This window comes from Schistocerca nitens, chromosome 1, assembly GCF_023898315.1.
Source record: "Schistocerca nitens isolate TAMUIC-IGC-003100 chromosome 1, iqSchNite1.1, whole genome shotgun sequence".
Classification (NCBI taxonomy): Eukaryota; Metazoa; Arthropoda; class Insecta; order Orthoptera; family Acrididae; genus Schistocerca; species Schistocerca nitens.
Genome location: NC_064614.1, coordinates 776,017,194 through 776,036,898, shown reverse-complemented (window position 1 = coordinate 776,036,898; position 19,705 = coordinate 776,017,194). Strand labels below are relative to the sequence as shown.

The window sequence follows — 19,705 nt, the reverse complement described above, 5'->3', positions numbered from 1 at the left end:
TTTCACATTTAATAAATCATTAATGCATGAGGGTTGTACAAACATACCTTTATTTGACTGTCACACAGCCTCCCACATGGAGGACATAGAATTAGAAATCCCTGATCTAGAGAAGCAAGTGAAAGAGTTGAAAACAGATAAGTTGTCCAGATGGAATCCCAATTCAGTTTTACAGAGCGTTGGCCACTTACGTAGCTTGCACTTATCATGAATCTCTTGCCCAGTGCAAATTCCCAAGTGACTGTAGAACAGCACAGGTGACTCATGTATGTAAGAAAGATAAAAGAATAGACCAGGATAATTACAGACCAATATCCTTAACATCAGTTTGTGCTACGTAATTCTTGAACACATTCTGAGTCTGAATGTAATAAATTTACTTGAGACAGAAAAGCCTCTATCCACATATCAGTATGGATTTAGAAATCCTCACTCATGCAAAACTAAGCTTGCCCTTTTCTCATATCGTATCCTACAAACCATGGATGGAGTGCATCTGGCAGATTCCATATATCTAAAATTCTGGAAAGTGTTTGACGCAGTGCCCAACTGCAGACTGTTGCCGAATGTGCAAGCACATGGATTAGGTTTTCAGATATATGGGTATCTCAAAGACATTTTAAGTAATAGAACCCAGTACTATGTCCTCAATGGTGAGTGCTCATTAGAGACAAGGGTATTCTCAGGAGTGCCCCATGGAAGTGTGATGGAACCGCTCTTATTCTCTATATACATTAATGATCTGATACATGGGATGAGTAACAATTTACTGCTGTTTACTGATGATGCTGTGATGTTAGGAAGGTGTCATCATTGAGTGACTGTAGGAGAATACGAGATACCATAGACAGAATTTCCAGTTAGTGTAATGAATGGTAGCATGCTCTAAATTTAGAGAAAATGAAAGTTACTGCAGATGGTTAGGAAAACCAAATCTGTAATGTTTGAATACAGCATTAGTAGTGTACTGCATGACACAGTCACATCAGTTAAATACCTATGTTTGATGCTGTAGAGCAATGTGAAATCTAATGAACTCTTCAGGTTGGTGGTAGGTAAGGCGAATGCTTGTCTTTATTTTATTGGGAGAATTTCAGGAAAGCACAATTCATCTATGAAGCAGGCAGCATATGGAACCCTAGTTTGAGTCATTCTTGAGTATTGCTCAAGTAGGATTAAAGAAAGACATCATAACAGTTCAGAGACATACTGCTAGATTTGTTACCAGTGGGTTCAATCAGCATGCAGGTATTACGGGGATGCTTTGTGTACTCAAATTGGAATCCCCAAATGGAAGACTGCACTCTTTTCATGAGTCACTGTTGTCAATGTTGCAGAAATTTAGAGAACCAGCATTTGAACCCAGTTGCAGAACAATTCTACTGCTGCCAACATACATTTTGCATAAGTAGCTCAAAGATAAGATGAGAGAAATTAGGGCTTGTATGGATGCTTATAGAAAGTTGTTTTTCCTCACCCTAATTGTGAGTGAAACAGGAAAGGACATGACTAGTAATGTACATGGTACCCTCTGCCATCTATACAGTGGTTTGCGGAGTATGTGTTGGATGTAGATCTAGACGTAAATGTAGAAATTTCTGAACACTGTGTTCGGTACTTTTTCCACTGATATGCTAAATGCATCATTCATGCTATCTTGATGGATGCCAATGTTTTGAAAATTTTTTGTACTGCATTTTTGTCACATATTTTCGGAATAAACAAAATGAATTGAGTATTGCCATATCCAAAATATGAAAGAATAATATCCTGTTGCAGACTTCCTTGTACTTTTCACTGTTTTGATGAGCAAGTCTCTTCAGATGACTTATCTCACTGATTTGTTTTTATCAGTTACCAGATTCAGTTTCAATTTTGGGTCATTAGTCTTGTGATCTCGTTTTGATGATAGAATCATTTCAGCATTGTGGAATGTTGACAAAATCGAAACTTACATTGCATTTCAGAATGATTAGTTTTCTGGTTTTAATGATTGCAATGTTATTTCTCCTTTCTTCAATTTCTTGTCCATTAGTGGCATTTCTTTGATGTTTGCATTTGTTGCTCTGGTATACAGCCAACAATACAGCTCTAGGCTTGTATGCAAGTTATTGATGATCAAAGTATGTTCTTTATAGTATACAATTATTCCAGTGGATAGAAAATACAAAATTTTATGCTAATTATCTTGCTCTTTACTGCAATATATTACTTTCTTTTCAGATGACCATAGATGACATGTGGTTCATCTCTACAGAGTTTTTCAAAGAGGCAGAAAGTTTCTTTTGCATATGTTCTATAATTGGCCGTAGTTTCACAAACAATCCCTATTTTGAGGCAAGGTGTTATTGTGAAACTCAACAGTAGAAGATAGAAAATAATTCACAAAAGAATCTTCATAGAAAATAATTCACAAAAGAATCTTCATCTTCTGAATCCATCTCTGTTCATGAACATAATGATTCTTCAGAATCACCATCATCTGTATTATCCCAGGACCTTTCTGTATGCCAGGACAGTTAATAAACAGCACTGTAATGTAACGAACTTTATATTCTATCATAGCTGAGCAATAATCAGGTATATGTCTCAAAACTTTTTTAGCAGTCAGTTGCACTATGGGTAGCAGTTAGCCACAGGCAAAGGAGTGGTAGTAAAACACTCTTGTTACTTATTCTGACTGGAGCAGTTCATCTAGGTGTGTTGCAAGGAACTGCTGACATATTTTTACTCCACCTACTTAATTCGAACCAGCCATATATGATAGGCAACTGAGTGTATATAACAACAGGCCACAAACTACTTGATGAGAACTTATGTTGAAGCAGAGCAGTTCAGTAAAATTGTCATATACATTATAAGGCTTTCAGCAAGAGCACCATGAAGCCATTTCCAGAAAATTCATCAAATTTTAATGTCATGGTGGCAATGATAACATTACAAGCAGAGCACCCACTCATTTGGAGGGGCACTCGTGAAAAGGCTACTCATGGTTTTGTTAGGGAAATCATCTGACTTCCAGGTAAATGATCTGGGTAAATCCAGAAATCCCAAAACACAACTACTAATAGCCTCCAAATGCAGACAAAAGACCTGCAGTCATGCAGAGTAAATATTGATGCTATGTAGAAGAAAGCAAATCACTACTTCCCATAAAGAAGACACATTCAGTTGCAGATGTTACAATTGAAAGACACTTGCACAAAGCGTTTGGCCAAAGCCTTCATCAGCAAAAGAGAAACACCCATCATTTATACACACAAGCAAGCAAACCTCATGCACACATGACCACCAGCTCCGACAGCTCGGGCCAGAATGAAACTACCATGTGGGATGCAAGCAGCAGTTTGGAGGAGCTGGGGAAGGGGGAGGGATAGCTGTGTACAAGTGGGGGGAGAGATGAAGCTGTCTGACACAGTGTGCAGGAACTAGAATACCAACAGGCACAGCATCAGTAGGTTGTGGGACAGGGAGGTGGGGAAAAAAGCAACAAAAAAGTGGAGGAGCAGGCAAAGATGGGCAGATGCGCTGACAGAGGGCAGCAAACAAAGAGTGTGAGAGATAAGAATGGAGAGGAGATGATAGAATAGAGGGGGTGGAAACTGTTGGGTGTAGGGTGTAGGGTCAGTATGTTACTGTAGGTTGAGGCCAGGATAATTATGGGAGCAGAGAACGTGTTGTAAGGATAACTCCAATCTGTGCATTTCAGAAAAGCTCTTGGTGGAAGGGAAGATCCAGATGGCTTGGGTAGTGAAGCAGCCATTGAAATCAAGCATTGTGTCACAGGGTGGTCTACTTTGCTCTAAACCGCAGTTTGGCAGTGGCTGTTTTTCCTGGTGAACAGCTGGTTGGTAGTCATACCAATATAAAAAACTATGAAATGATTGCAGCAGAGCTGATAAATGATGTGGTTACTTTCACAGGTGGCCTGGCCACTTATGGGAGAGGATAAACCTGTGACAAGAGTGGAATAGGAAGTGCTGGGTGGGTGTATTAGGCAGGTCTTGCACATGGGTGTTCCACAGGGATATGATAGTTGTGGTAAGGGATTGGAATTGGAGTGGCATAGGGATGGACTAGGATGTTGTGGAGGTTGGGTGGGCGAGGGAACACCACTTTAGGAAGGGGTTGGGGGGAGGGGGAGGATCTCAGGTAGGATGGCCCTCATTTCAGGGCATTATGATGAGTAATCAGAGCCTTGGCTAAGGATATGGTTCAGTTGTTCCAGTATGGGGTGGTACTGGGTGATGAAGGGGCAGTCCTTTGTGGCTGGTTCTTGGGGGTGATGGGAGGATTAGGGATGTGAGGGGAAATGGCACGGGAGATCTGTCTGCAGACTAGTTCTGTGGATAGCACCTTCTGAAGGCCTTGGTGAGACTCTCAGCATTCTGAGCAAGGGAGTTCTTGTCACAGCAGATACACTGTCCCCAGGTGGCTGGGCTGTATGAGAGGATTTTTCGGTGTCAAGAGATGACAGCTGTTGAAATGCAGATGGCCAGTGGGTTTAATGTCAACAGAGGTGCAGATGGAGCCATCAGAGAGGAGGAGGTCAGTGTCTAGGAATGTGGCATGCTCTGTTAGGATCAGGTGAATTGGGTGGGAGAGAAGGTGTTGAGGTTTTGAAGGAACAAAGATAGGGTGTCTTGGTCCTGAGCCCAGATCATGATGATATCATCAATGAACCTGAACCAGGCTTGGACTTTGTCATTTTGGGAGGCTAGGAAGGTGTCCTCTAGATGGGTCCATAAACAGGTTGGCGTAGGAGGGTCCCATGTGAGTGCCCATGGCTGTATCGTGGCATTAGTTATAATGATGAATCAGCAGTGAGTTAAGGCTGCCTGTGGATGGGAAAAGTGAATTACTATTAATAATACAAATAAAACAGTTTTCTGTGTCGGTCACTTATTTATTTTGTCACCATCATCTTCAGGTGGAGCATTGTTTTTTAAGAGCACAGAAGCCTTTCCACAGCAGCAGACTGAGGACTGTATTGGTTATGTTGCATCTTGCTGATGTTAAAAACTTTTTTGGTACAATACTTTTAAAGTTAAAAAAAGAAACTCAAATTTGTGAGAGTAAATTGTACTTACAGGGGCACTAGAGTCATAAAACACCTGCATGCTGCTACTTGTTGTGCGACCTCTCCACTGTACATTATGTTTACACTGTCATGTCAGAGATGTTATACATGTTAGAGATATGCTGCTTACTTGGGATACAAAGGTAGTGGAAAGGTGTAGTACCTGGAGCTTGGTTATGTGCTATACTACATCACAATTCAGTTACTGAATTAAATGGTTACATACATAAACATGTTTTTCTTTTATTTTAAAAGTATGAGTGGACTGCAAAACAATTAGGACATGTACACTATTCAGTAATTGTATTAGATCATTATACATACAGAAATGTGTTTCATTATTGTCATCCAGTAGAGTTTCCTTGAGTTTGTTTCAGTGGCTATAGATTTCAAGTTGTTCATACAGAGGCATCTTGTGTCTTCAGTGTTTGTAGTGTTATAAGATTGCTTTGTGTACTGCCAGATGAATGTCTTGTCTCTTTTATGTGAGAGGGTATTGCAGATTTATATTGTGTGTTGTGTCAGAAAGTGTTGATGTGTTCTTTAAATCTAATGTGGAAGTTACAGCTTGTCTGACCTATGTACTGAGCTGGGCATTTACGACACATGATTTTATATATGGCAGAGGATGAAAATTTATTTTGATTATTTTTTAGATTATGAGGCAGCCTGTGGAAAATTTTATTATTTCAATAGAATGTAATTCTTATATTATGTTATGTTATTTGAAGGTATTGACAGTTATTTGGGAGACATTGCTGTTGAAGGAAATGCATGTTATTAGTATATTTTCTTGGGTCTTGATGGTTATGTTGTTCATTTTCTGTTTTAGATAACAGCCAAAGAATTGAGAGCAGTGTATTTTAGTATCATGGAATTGTATATTTGATGAACAGTTTTTGTTGCTTATTCCTTGGTTGTTCAGTTGTTGGTAGTGTTTTAAATAAAGTAGCATACTAGAATATCTTACATATGGTTGCTGTGGATTTTTGTAATTGGAAGGAAGTAACCACCAAAGTTATGACCCCACTGTTATACATTGTAAATATTAAATATTGTAAATGAAGTGCCCCACCCTCCAAGAGAATCACCGAAACAACCCTACAAACAACTCATAGCATCAACTACATTGCAACACATGGACACCAACATCATTTGTCAAGATGCAAGTTCGATGAATCGTCTGGGATGTGTCGAGCTTCCGCCATATTGACCCAACTGCCCAAAGACTTGGTTCATGCACATTGAGGATATTTTCCTACACCACTGCCTTTGAGGCGAGCATTTATCAGAAATGACTATATGTCTATCACACCAATGCAATATAGATGCACAACAGCAAACAAGTCGGCCATAGAAACTTATGCAGAACAGAGACACACTGGACTTGGGTCTTTCATTCGAGCCTATGTGGACATTCATAGTCGCAAATGTCACTGGCCCCATACTCAGTACCGACTTTGGTCACATTTCCACCTGTTGCCAGAACTAGAAAAATTAATCGACTGTGCTCGCAACAGGATGACCGACCAATTGGAGGCTTTTCACTCATTGGGAATGGATACTACATCGTACAAGGATGAGTAGTTCACTACCAAGATGACATAGAGACACTCTATGAGACACCAAACTTGCATGGCGCTGGCCAGCCCTTTGCAACTCTCCCAAGATGACTGCCACTGGACAAATTCATGGGAGCATTGCTTGTGTTTGAAGAGCTCCGAGGATAGCAGGTATTGTAGACAGATCTGATAGCCTGTGGACATCTTCCTTACACATGATGAGAAAGAGAGAGGGATCATGTATGTGAAGACTATAGAGCACTCAACACGTGAACAATAACTGACCATAATCCAGTGCCAGACATAACAGACTTCAACAGTGCTATTGTCCATGGTCAGTTGTTTAGTGTAGTTGACAATGCAAAAGCCTGTTTGCAAGTTACCATAGCAGTGGCAGATGTACCAAAAGCCACGGTAACATCACCTTTTGGGCTTTTTCAGTACAAATTTATGCCCTTCGGACTGAGGAACACTGGAGAGATGACAGCATTTTATGCACGGGATATTACAAGGTCTGCCAGTTTTCTACTGTTACATGGACAGTATTTTTACATTTTCAACAGTAGCCAAAAAAATGTGCCCTATTTGGGGATAATAGTTATTCCTGATAACTGTTTATTCAGCAAACAAGAAGTGACTTCTTAGGATATTGGGCGGTCTGACACCGTTGCCGGGATAGGTCAAGGTAGTACAAAATATGCCCATACCAGCAATGTACAAGGCATTACATAAATTTTTAAGTACAGTAAAATTTTATCGATGGTATCTTCCAGGTCCAGCAAGGCAGCAGGAACTGCTCACTGCTTTGCTCACAGTCAAACACATGACCGGCAATTGGAAATTACCTTGGTTACCCACTACCGAAGCCACATTTTTCACAGTCAAGTGTTGTTTGGCGCAAGCGGCACCATTGGCTTATCCAAGAATTACGGCTGCCTTGGTCATCATGGTGGATACAAGTCAAAAAGCGACAGGAGCAGCCTTGCAACAAAAGATGAACAGCCGATGGCAACTACTTGCCTGTTATTCACATAACCACACTCCACAACAAAATAAATGAAATGCTTTTGATTGAGAATGGTTGGCAATCTATGCAGCCATTAAACACTTTCGGTCATCAATAGAGAGCAGTCATTTCACGCGCTTTACTCAACATAGACCACTAATGTCGTTCTTCCAACGTGCCACAGATCCCAGCTCGCCATGATGGTACAGACAGGCAAAGTATATAGCACAATGTACAACCAATGTGCAGCTTATTTCCAGCAAGGATGTCATCCTCATCACGGATTATCTTTCCCATAATTGTACTAGTCTGAGAGCAGTACCATGGGTTAAGAGAGTGCTAAAGCAGCGAGATTATACAGTACTACACGACTTGCTCACAAGTGAAAATATGGCCCTACAGATACGATGCATTCCTGCCCCATGTGGTGATATAAGCATTTGGTGCGATATACTGTGAGGATTGCAACGACATTACATTCCCACAGAATCTACATAATTTGGCTCACCCATGCATACATGTTATGGCCAAATTAGTGGCAATCAAAGTGGAGTGGCCAGGAATACAGAAGTATTGCAGAACCTGGACGCACTGGTGCCTTGAGTGCCAACACAGTAAAGTTAGTCGAGGTGCTTTAACAGCAGTTCTGCAGTTTCCAAGACCCGTGGTCAGATTTTGCCACATAAACGTTGAGCACCATGGGACTGTTATCACATTCGGATGGCCATCGTTATCTGGTTACAATCATAGATTGATTCATGAGATGGCAGGAAGCTATGCCTGTGCCAGACATCTCAGCAGAGATGGTGGTGGAGGCATTAGTGATTTTCAAGATGTGGTATTCCTTACTTGATTACAAAGGATCACAGATGGCAGTTCAAATCACAGCTTTTTGTGAAAATACTACAGCTATGTGATTGCAGTAATCTGTGCACTATGAGCTATCACCCTGAGAGTAACAGGGTGGTGGAAAGGCTGCATCGTACAATAAAGGCTGCACTGATGTGTTCTTCATCTACATAGACGAAGACAGTACCACTGGTGTTACTGGGTGTGCACATGGTGATTGAGGAGGATTTACAAAGCTCACCAACTCAGGTGGTCCACAAAAATCTGTTGAGAGCACCATGGGGGCTCATGCACGTGACAAGAGTTCAAACCCCAGTACCAGAAGTAACGGAGTTCACACGGAAGCTCAGCATATATGCGAGACATTTGTGGGAAAGCCCACCAGTCGGACACAGAGAAAGATGGCCTTTCGTTCACAAGGACCTATGTACTACATCAGATGTCTCATTCTGAGACCACATATGCCTGGCTCCGAGACCATACAGTTCAGCCCCCATCATGCAAACTGTATATTGGACCATACAATGTTCTTTTGATGCACACAAGCACCTTCATAATTCACCAGAATGGTAGACCCCATAGACCGGTTAATGCTGGTATGTCTAGACATGGGGGAACTGGCACAACACCGATTTGTGAATTCTGTACTGATACAAGATGATCCGACAGCACTGAGTGACTCCAGGAAACATTGCTGTACCATTCACTGCTACCCTGTCAGAGCCTCTATGGGCTGTTATGAGGGCTGGGGGTCAACTCCAGCAGCAATACCCCAACATTGCCTGGGAATCAGGCTTAAAGAAGGTTTGGAGGTGACAGCTGTTGTGGTGACACTGGTAGAGCATTGTAGCATCAAGGAATCTGTATATTAGATGAACAGTTTTTGTTGTTTACTCCTTGGTTGTTCAGGTATTGCTAGTGTATTATACAAAGTAGCATATTAGATTATCTCATGTCTGGTTATTCTGGCTTATCTTAATTGAAAGAAAGTAACTACGAAAAAGAGAATTAGCAAATGAGAGAGTATCTTTTATTGAGTGTCTACTTTCGAACACAAAGGTATCCTGTAGGAGCTTGTTGAGTGTCTGTAGAATTTGATACCCAGGATAATTTATTGAGTTTGAGGTTGGTCTTGTGGAGCCATCGTTTTTGTGACCTTTTAATTGAGATCATATGTGTGATGCTGTTGGATTCAGCATATACAGTGGTGGTTTCCTTTTTCAACAGGTTGGATGTTAATATTTTTTAAGGAGGAGCTTAACTTCAGTTTGGAATTGTCTTTGGTATAGAACAGAGCATAAAGGAATCATTGATCTATTTCAGTTTTCAGATCATTAGTGAACTTGGAAAGTGTTTGTCTTTTTCAATATTCAGATAAATACTACTCTTTATGTATTATATAATTATACAGCTCATTGGGAGTAATTTAATTAAAAATTATCATTTTCATTCTTCATCATGCCCTACCAATGAAACTTAAACATTGAGTGTATAATGCTCTCATCTGACTGATAATTTTCTGTAGATGTAATATCTGTATGAACTATTACTATAAAGAATATATGGTAGATACTAGTATAGGATGATGGAGACAACTAGGGAAACATATCATTTGTGGAGATCAAACATGGGTAGTCAGCTAGCTGTAAGAGGCAGTAACAGCAGTGTGAAGGGCCTCATCTAGAAATGAGCATAAAATGTGAAGAAATGTAACAAGAGAAAAAATGTTAATAACTAGAAACAGGCAGCACGTAACAGATGATGGTGAAGGGCGTATACAGGGTGCAGTGCTTAAATCCAGACAAATGAAACTTTTCGTTAAAAACGAATTTATTGAAACAAAATACAAATGAAAATGAAAATCCATTTTGCACATAAGTAATGGTATCTCTCAAAAGTAACATTACTTGACGTAACCCCCTTCAGCCTCAGTGACTCGTCCAATCTTGTACTGAAGTGAACACACACACACTCTTTAAAAACAGCACTGTCCATATTCGTTAATGATGCTTTGATAGTGGTGGGTAGAGATGCAACAGTAGGGCACCTTGTCTTATTGGTAGCTCTTTCGACTCCAAAACGTAGTAATTGAGGGGGCTCAATTGACCAGAACATCTCAACGTTATCAGAGAGCCAGTTGTGGACAAAATGGCGTGTATGAGGTTCTCCTCTGCCATCCAACGAATTGTTTGCTTGCTGACATTCAGTACTGATGCTAATTTCCTCAGCGATTGCCCCAAAATCAGCACCTGAACCTTTTCAATGACTACTGCAGTTTGTGACAAGCGTTTCTGCGAATGAGGATTCCTCACCTTCCCCAGACTTCTCTGAAGCATTATACTTGGCCACAATATTGTAAACAGTTCCTCTCTGATACCTGAAGAATTGAATTATTTCATTGGGTGAATGCCCAGTGTGAAGAGTTGCGATAATCGCCACTCTTCGGTTGTGCTCTGCACTTGTCCATAATATCTCGGCCATTTTGAGGTTCCGACTGTTTACTAGATGCCTATGGCTTTCAAGAATGCCAATCACGACCTCCACCAAAACTATTTCATGGTGGGAAATTCAAATTGGAATTTGTCTGGATTTAAGTGCCACACCCTGTGTAGGAACAACCAGAGCGTTACCTCTGTTGTTATGCCACAAGAAGACATAGTGAAATATGTGGAAAGCGCAGCAGATAACTAACATGTGTAGTTATTATGTGGTAATTTTATTATTAAAAATTATGTGCGCAAATATGCACAATTTATTGGCAGTGCCCTAACTAGGTCAGAATAGTTAGTTAATTAGCACAACTGGTTAATATAAGTAGTAAGAAAAGCATTCTCCTACATGTAAAGTGTGTAAAGAACATCTCTTTTTATTTTCTTTAATGGAATTAATAAACAGAATAAATATAAGAATGTTAAGTTTTTTGAGAAAATTGTTTTAATTTTGTGAATATCTGAAATTTTGTCCTGCAGGGATCTGCGATTTTCTGTTCTGGTGCATAATTATTGGACTAATCTTGAAAAATATACAGCAGCAGACAGTGTGACATTTCTCAAATTAAAAGATTTTGTCTCAGAAATGTTAAACAATCTGTATGTTCAAGTACTTATCCAAGGTAATTACAGTGAAAAACAAGCACTAGACATCAGTGACGTATTGATATCTTCTCTACCATGCAAAATTCCTGTTCCAGGAAATGCTATACGGGTAAGGTATTCATATCTGTTTGGTTTTTATGTAGTTTCCTGCATGACTATAATCTTTTTTATTACATTTCAGTGATTATAATATGATCCACATTCAGTTAAATTATGAGCTCCATTTTTTATATAGTTTTCCTCCTATAATCATGTACCTTTAAAAAAATGTATTGGCATGTGTGGTATGTGGAGTCATCTTGTAACAGGTTATTTACTTCAGTGTTCAATACAACAAACAGTGGCTTAAATTATTCATTTAAGATTTACTTACATAATAAGCACAATTAAGTTGTTCTACACTGACATTTAGAGAATAGGATTAAAATGTACTGATCATCAGACCAGATTTACAGTGGGTTTCAGCACTTCACGGCAGACAGAAACTGATACATTGCCCTAAGATAAATGAGAGTTGCAGGGACTAGTAGTTGACCCTGATTGTAAATAAGCACAGTCTGTTGTGCATAAATATACTAAGAGATCTGTTAATGTTTAATAGTGTGCTTCTGGATGATGCTCTGCCATGTTTCCATTTTATGCACATTATTTTGACAACCAACCCAGCCATTTTCTTCAGTCCTTTTTTAAAGTTTTGCTTTTGACAACCAACCCAGCCATTTTCTTCAAGTCCTTTTTTAAAGTTTTGCTGTCACTTGTATTTACTGCCTGGACAGTCTGAAGTTGACGGCTGGGTTGGTCATCAGAATATTGTGCATAAAATGGAAACAATAGTCCACAGTATTAGTCAGTCATGTCAAGGAAACTGGTGAGATCACTTCATTAATGTTTGACTACACTATTGTCAATAAAGCAATGAAAACAGTAACAACCATAAAATACGTAGCCGTAACAGTCCAGAGTGGCATGAAGTAAATGATCACTTACTTGTAGAAACAATAGATGCCAGTGTGAGATTCCTAGGACAAATCTTGAGGAAATATAATTCATCAACAAAAACACCTGTAAAATTAATTGTGCTGCTGTCTGGAACACTTACCTCTTTCCATTCATAGCAAAAATAGGGAATATCCAATAAAGAGAGGCACATTTCATCACAGAATCAAGTAGTAAGTGCTAGAGCATTGTGAAGATGCTCAACAAACTCTTGTGGTATATGTCACAAAAGAGGTGTTGTGCATCACAGAGAGGTCTACTGTTTAATATTTTGAAAACATACGTTCTGAGAATACTCGGACAACAAATAACTCCTTCAACATTCATCTTGCAAGACGTTTTATCAAGTCCTTGTTCCTGTACATAATTTCTGAATGGTGCAGGAAAGGGAGGAAATCCTAGAGCTATTAGAAGTGTCCTCATCCTCACACCATAAAATGGGTTGCAGTATACAGTCATACAGTTCTGTTGTTGTTGTTGTGGTCTTCAGTCCTGAGACTGGGTTTGATGCAGCTCTCCATGCTACTCTATCCTGTGCAAGCTTCTTCATCTCCCAATACCTACCGCAACCTACATCCTTCTGAATGGTCAGTGTAAATAAAATACAGATATACAGCGAAGACACTTTACTCTCTTTATTGCAAGTGACAAATACTTCAGCCAGGACCAATTTGAGTACATTTTTCCACACAAGTGAATTATCATTTGTAACCCCCCCCCTCTTTTCCTTTCCTTCATACACTTTAACCCATGTGACTTTGTACTACTTAGTGTAATACACACTCTACACAAATCTTACACTTGAACAGCTCTAGCGACCCTCTAAGCTTGATGCCCCAAGTGGACACTCCTGATTGTGGTGCTTCTTGTATAGAAATCTTATAGTTATGGTGCCTTTTTACCCCTCTCAGCTTGGCACCCAAAGCAATGTCTTGTATCACTTATGCCTTAAACCAGCCCTGACATCAGCTCAAAGTGGGTATGTTTCTTTCTACTGTTGTGGTCATTACACACACACACACACACACACACACACACACACACACACACACACACTTGGCTAAGTTTAGTGTAACATGTAAGATGCATAACACAGTTTAACTTTGTTCTTGGACTTACAAAAATAGATGTTCCGTTTGAAGTAATTAATTTGTAACTAATACTAACAGTCACAAGGAGTATTTCTTAAAGTCATGTATGAAACTGTTGTAAGAAGGTGGAATTGTCACCTCTAAATAGTGGTAATTATATGAGATAGGAATCAGTAATCCAAAGTAGTCTACAGAATTAGTTTTTGCAGTTGATCCTCTTCCTTAACAGATACTTTAAACCTTTCCTTATATGCGTGGGTCCTTTATATTGTAATGTGTGGAGTATGATGAATAGAAGAGTGATTAAATACTCATGGTATTCTTGTGTTGAACAGTTACACTTAAACACATTCAACAGAAATGGAAACTTATGTATTAGTGATATTACGTGACAATTTTGACTATCATATAGTTTAAGACCTGCACTATATGTATGAAATATGTTCATATGTTAACTTGAGAATGACTTGTTTCACTCCCTGAAGATTCTTCTTCTTTATGGGATTTGCAGAACATGATGAATGAATGATTGAATGAACGAATGACTGAATCTGTGTTGTTTGTAATTATTGTCAAATATACAGAGAATACTTCTGTTGTCTTTTGACTACTTAGGCCCGTGTCCGTGAAGTAGCTGTGGGAAAATTTTCATGTGCAGTTCCATCCTTTAATGATGATGACACAAACAGTATTGTCACTAATTACTATCAACTTGGACCTATTGATTTAAAATCATCCTGTCTTCTGGAAATTATCGTGGTAAGACAGACATGCCAAAGCCCATTTAACATTTGGTTTAATGTTGTTATAGCGTCTTTAATTACTATATTGTATTTCAGATGCTTATGCAGGAGCCATTATTCAACATTCTTCGCACAAAGAAACAGTTAGGATATGATGTTTCTTGCTCATATCTGGACACATTTGGGATGCTAGGCTTCTGTATATCTGTTTATTTCCAAGCATACAAATTCACGTAAGATAAATTTATTTCAGACTTCATATATAAATATTTTGTTTGTTTGTGTGTGTGTGTGTGTGTGTGTGTGTGTGTGTGTGTGTGTGTGTGTGTGAATGGCCATTTTGATGCAATAAATCTTTATTTTTTTCAATGCTTTGATTTTTGTGATGTTTGATTGTAAATTAACAATAATTCCTCTAAAACTCTTAATAAATATAATTTATTTTTTTCTAACGGATAGCAAAACTGAAAGTGTGTCTATCAGCAGACTGGTAGATGGAAGATATGAAGACTTACATGCCCCGTAGTAAATGCATTAACTCTTACATATGCGTATGTGACAGTGAGAAATAATGTAACTTCTGAATTGTTTCTTATCGTAAAAATGATGATGATTTAAGCAGAAAAAACATAGTTCAAGGAAATAAAACTAACAGATACCTGTAGAATTTCCAGGACTTGGGTTTAAGACGGACATAGCAGGGAAGGAAAAAAGTGAAATCAGCAATGAAAGGCTGGTAATAGTCAATCTTCGACAATCTGCAAAGTGATTTGTCCAGTTTTCAAAATCACATCTCATGTGGGACAAAAAAATATTATTGCGTACATTTTACTTCATTGTGTTAAACTAATTAAAAAATATCCAAACTGAATCCAAAGACTATCCAAACTGAATCCAAAGACTATAATATCTCTCTCTCTCTCTCTCTCTCTCTCTCTCTCTCTCTCACACCCACACCCACACACACACACACACACACACACACACACACACACACTTTCCCCTTCCCTCTATCGCTCCCCCCCCCCCCCCCCCCATGCAACAATAAGGCAAATGCCAGGATGAAGAGCAGCGCCCTCTCATAAACCACCATTCGTGATTCAAAAACGTCTGTAGGCAAGCACACAAAGAGACAATTGAGGGTTGCTCCTTGTATGAGCAGTATTTGTTTGGGCTGACTCCTGCTAAATAAATATAAACTACAGCTAAATAAATATAAATTACAAATATCTGCTGCAACACCAGAGAAAATGCACCCAATGACTCGTAAGAGGGCCCTCCCGTATATGACTTCTGTAAGAGCAGCATTTAGATTTAATTAGTTTTGTTGTACATTTCTTCAAAGAAAGTCTGTTTCTGTGCTGTTAAGATATTCCAGAAAGAGCATAAATCAAGGAAAAGCTAATAACAGTCTATTAAGGAAAACAGTGGTCATGTGTGTGTGGGGGGGGGGGGGGGGGGAGAGAAGGTGGGAGAGGAAGGAAGAAACACTGATAAGAGTAATGACAGTGATGTTTGAAATGGGGGATTGATTGAGAAGTAGAGGTTAGATGAATTAGTGTAAGATGGAGGTCCATCATTAATGAGAAGCAAATGGATGCCTCAGAAAAAGTCTCTCTATAGGACTCTGGGTCCATTGTGGTAGCAGGAAAAATCAAAATTGCATTCATGCTGAAACAAGTATCAAGATTACAGCTATTGAGTTGCAGACCATGTGCTAAGGCAAGGAATTGTTTTTATCAGTACATACATTGCAGACAGCTTAGTGGTTATTATACTGACCTAAAAAGCTGAACAGTAATTGCAAGTCATATGATATGTGCAATTCTTTATCCCACAGTTGTTTCTTCCTTTGGTGGAATAGATTTTATCAGTGAAAGTCATAAACATACGAATCAAATGGAAAATAAATGGATGAGGGAGGAGCATATCTCTGGATTCACAGTAATAGTTTCATTAACTTCAGTAATACACTCATTTTATTAGTGTTCCCATTAAAATTCAGAATGAAGAGAGATTGCCTCGAAAGAAATTTCAAGTAGGTGAGCATGTACTAGTGGAAAGCATTCAGTGTGTGATGGGAAGTTATCTTTCACTGATATTATAAGCTGATGTGATCTACCAGGAACTGCCAACAGTTAAATATTGTCCCATTTCAACAAATTAAGCAACACTATATTACAGTTTAACTGAGTAAAATGTTGTTGAAAACCATGGTATTGTACTTGAGTCATTTAAGTTGCAAAATCAAGACAATTGTATTTCCATTTTTGCTCAAACTTCACAATTTCACAGATCCAACTCCAGTATGGTACATGCCAAATAAATCCCTAAAGTGATTTACAACTCATAAGGTTTCACTTGATTTAAACCATGCACTTTCTAATAAGAACTACTGACATTCTTAATAATGCTTGCTACCAGCATAAGCCAGTTTTCATCCTATTCCACATTCACAAGAACCATTTCACTTAGGATCTGTGGGAGGGATTTCAACATCTTTTTAAATCTGTATTATGTATACTTGTATAATGAAATTTTCTACATCCTTGAGTATCTTTGAGTATCTTCTAACTGTGAATCTACAGAACAAAAAGTTCATCTGATTTAACCAAACAACTATCACTCTCTTGTTGTTGTTGTTGTTGTTGTGGTCTTCAGTCCTGAGACTGGTTTGATGCAGCTCTCCATGCTACTCTATCCTGTGCAAGCTTCTTCATCTCCCAGTACCTACTGCAACCTACATCCTTCTGAATCTGCTTAGTGTATTGATCTCTTGGTCTCCCTCTACGATTTTTGCTCTCCACACTGCCCTCCAATGCTAAATTTGTGATCCCTTGATGCCTCAAAACATGTCCTACCAACTGATCCCTTCTTCTAGTCAAGTTGTGCCACAAACTTCTCTTCTCCCCAATCCTATTCAATACCTCCTCATTAGTCACGTGATCTACCCACCTTATCTTCAGCATTCTTCTGTAGCATCACTCTCTTAGAAACATACAATAAAACAAATTCAAAAGTGCACATTCCTATTTTCATTTTTACCACCAGATTCATACTCAGTCACAGCACTTGGTAATACAAAGAGATGGTTCTGACAAATTGAATGATGAAAAAACTGTTTCATTTTTATATAGCATTTAGTTATTAAAAGTAGCTAAAGGGAAGCTGGTTTTGTTTCTGCACTGGCAGTTACAAAAAAGAATTATTGCTAATATTTATGGAGACTGGCTTTTGATTCATAATGATGAAGAATGATAGAAAAATGATTCTACGTAATTACATTCATAGTAATAAAAAAATTACATTAAAATGCCTTGTAACTATCTTTCAGTTGAAAGGAGAGGCAGTTTATATGTCTGACACCCCTTCTTTTCTCATACCTACCAATGAACAATCACCTAATATCAAGTCATGATCCAGATGTGCTGATAATGAGTGTAACACACTATCTGCAAACAATTTAGTAGCCTCAGCATGCACAGGCTGCTTAATTTATTGCTTCCAGATACTGTGTTAGACTCATTATGAGCAATTTGTATCAGGAGTTGAAATAATTTGATGGTTCATTGGTGGGTACGTTAAACTTTGACAACAAACAAATACAATTTCAACTACATGAGACATTAAAGAGTGCTATTGTACACCCCTATGCAATCTTCTTTCATAAAAAGCTGAAAATGTTTCTTAAATCACTATTATAATGCTATTTAATTCTCCATATTAATAGCTCTAGTTTTATTTTAGGGTTGTCATTTTCCATTTTGACTGTCAAATCTGGATTGTAAGCTGCTGTTAACTGATTTTAACTGACATGTTAATTTCAGGTGTACACACAACATACCAATATAACAAAGTAAGAACAGTAATATTACATCTATAATCACACAGTGGAATACCTGAAAGTTAATTGTCTGTATTGTAAATACATTTCCATTTTATAGATTGTCAAAGCATCTTGTATGGCTTTATCGTACATATTTTTGACAACTTATAGTGTAAGCTGTATCAGTTGATTGTTATACAGTGGAGACTCAATTAACTGGACTAATTGTTGTCATAAGTCATTCGGATATTCAAAATCTGTGTAGTTGAATATATAAATAAAAGCAATGTCTGTATTATTAACACTCAAAAGATAACCTGTGTTGCCCACTTATGATCATCTTTTACAGGCATTGTCATATGGTATTCTTTCTAGGGTTAATACATAATGTTAAGTGTTTATTCAAAACAACAAAAACAAATTAAACTTATTAAAATAGGCAAGAATAATTTTTTGTTAAGAGACTAGAGATCCATTTTCATATGTATGTACACATTTTCTTGAAATAGCTAAAATACTCCAACCTTAATCATGAAATACCTGACAAAAGTCGCATAGGACAGTCACTCTAGTTAAATTTTGTTTAAAATATGTGGTAGTTGTCATTCCACATGAACAATTTTTGCTCTTCATTTGCTATGCCACAAATTCATTTGAACTGTAGTTTTTTGATTAATTTGAAAGCTCTTTCCACGGCTTGAAATACTTCTACATGAGATGGTCCAGCATCACTTTCTGCAGTGCCTGCTGTTCGTTTGCATGCAATATGTTTTCAACAATTTCATCATCTGACATGATATGAAAGCCTTGATCATTACTATAACAAAATAGCCACTCTGTCATACAATAAACATCACATTTCTGGCATATTTGTATGTTTATCCTTAACTCATTTATATCCTTCATAACAGAATCATCCACATTGGTTATTGAATTATTGTGCTCTCATTTTAATATTCTGTTCTCAGCTTTGTTCAGAGTCATTCTTTCAGTTGAATCCCATACATTTACAACCATGTAACAACACTCCTTGAAATTCTTTTTTTTGAAAGATGACAAAATGACTTCTTCATTATCTTCATCAACAGGTAACAATCTACATAAAAATTGTTTTCTATCAAGTGGTTTTAATGTTTCAGTAACACTTTCATCCATTGGTTGTTGTAAGGCTGTCACATTAGGAGGCAAAAAATTTACTGTAAATATTCCATTTTTCTCTCTTGAAAATTTCAGCTGATGGGTGGATTGGCACTTTCTCCAGTAAAACCGGAACTTTTCCTTGCTTACCGATTTCATTTTGAAAGTTTTTTGTTGCAGGTATAAATGCGTTTCCATGCCAGTTAATGACTAAGTCAGTCTTTATCCATGTGCTATTTTGGTTTTTATAAATTAAGGGAAACCTGGTATTGTGAAGCATCTGGGGTTTTTGATTTTCTGATGAGGAACAAAGACACTTT

The 19,705-nt window shown here is 38.1% G+C and overlaps 1 protein-coding gene across 2 annotated transcripts in view; it reads left to right on the top strand.

The window, feature by feature from the left end:
* Nucleotides 1-19,705, top strand: part of LOC126261662 (nardilysin-like) — a 392,468-nt gene that overhangs the window by 254,381 nt on the left and 118,382 nt on the right. For both annotated transcript variants that reach the window (XM_049958559.1, XM_049958560.1), the window contains exons 15-17: nt 11,467-11,701; nt 14,295-14,438; nt 14,519-14,655. In XM_049958559.1, the coding sequence (XP_049814516.1) occupies nt 11,467-11,701; nt 14,295-14,438; nt 14,519-14,655 (516 nt within the window). The remainder of the gene's footprint in view (nt 1-11,466; nt 11,702-14,294; nt 14,439-14,518; nt 14,656-19,705) is intronic.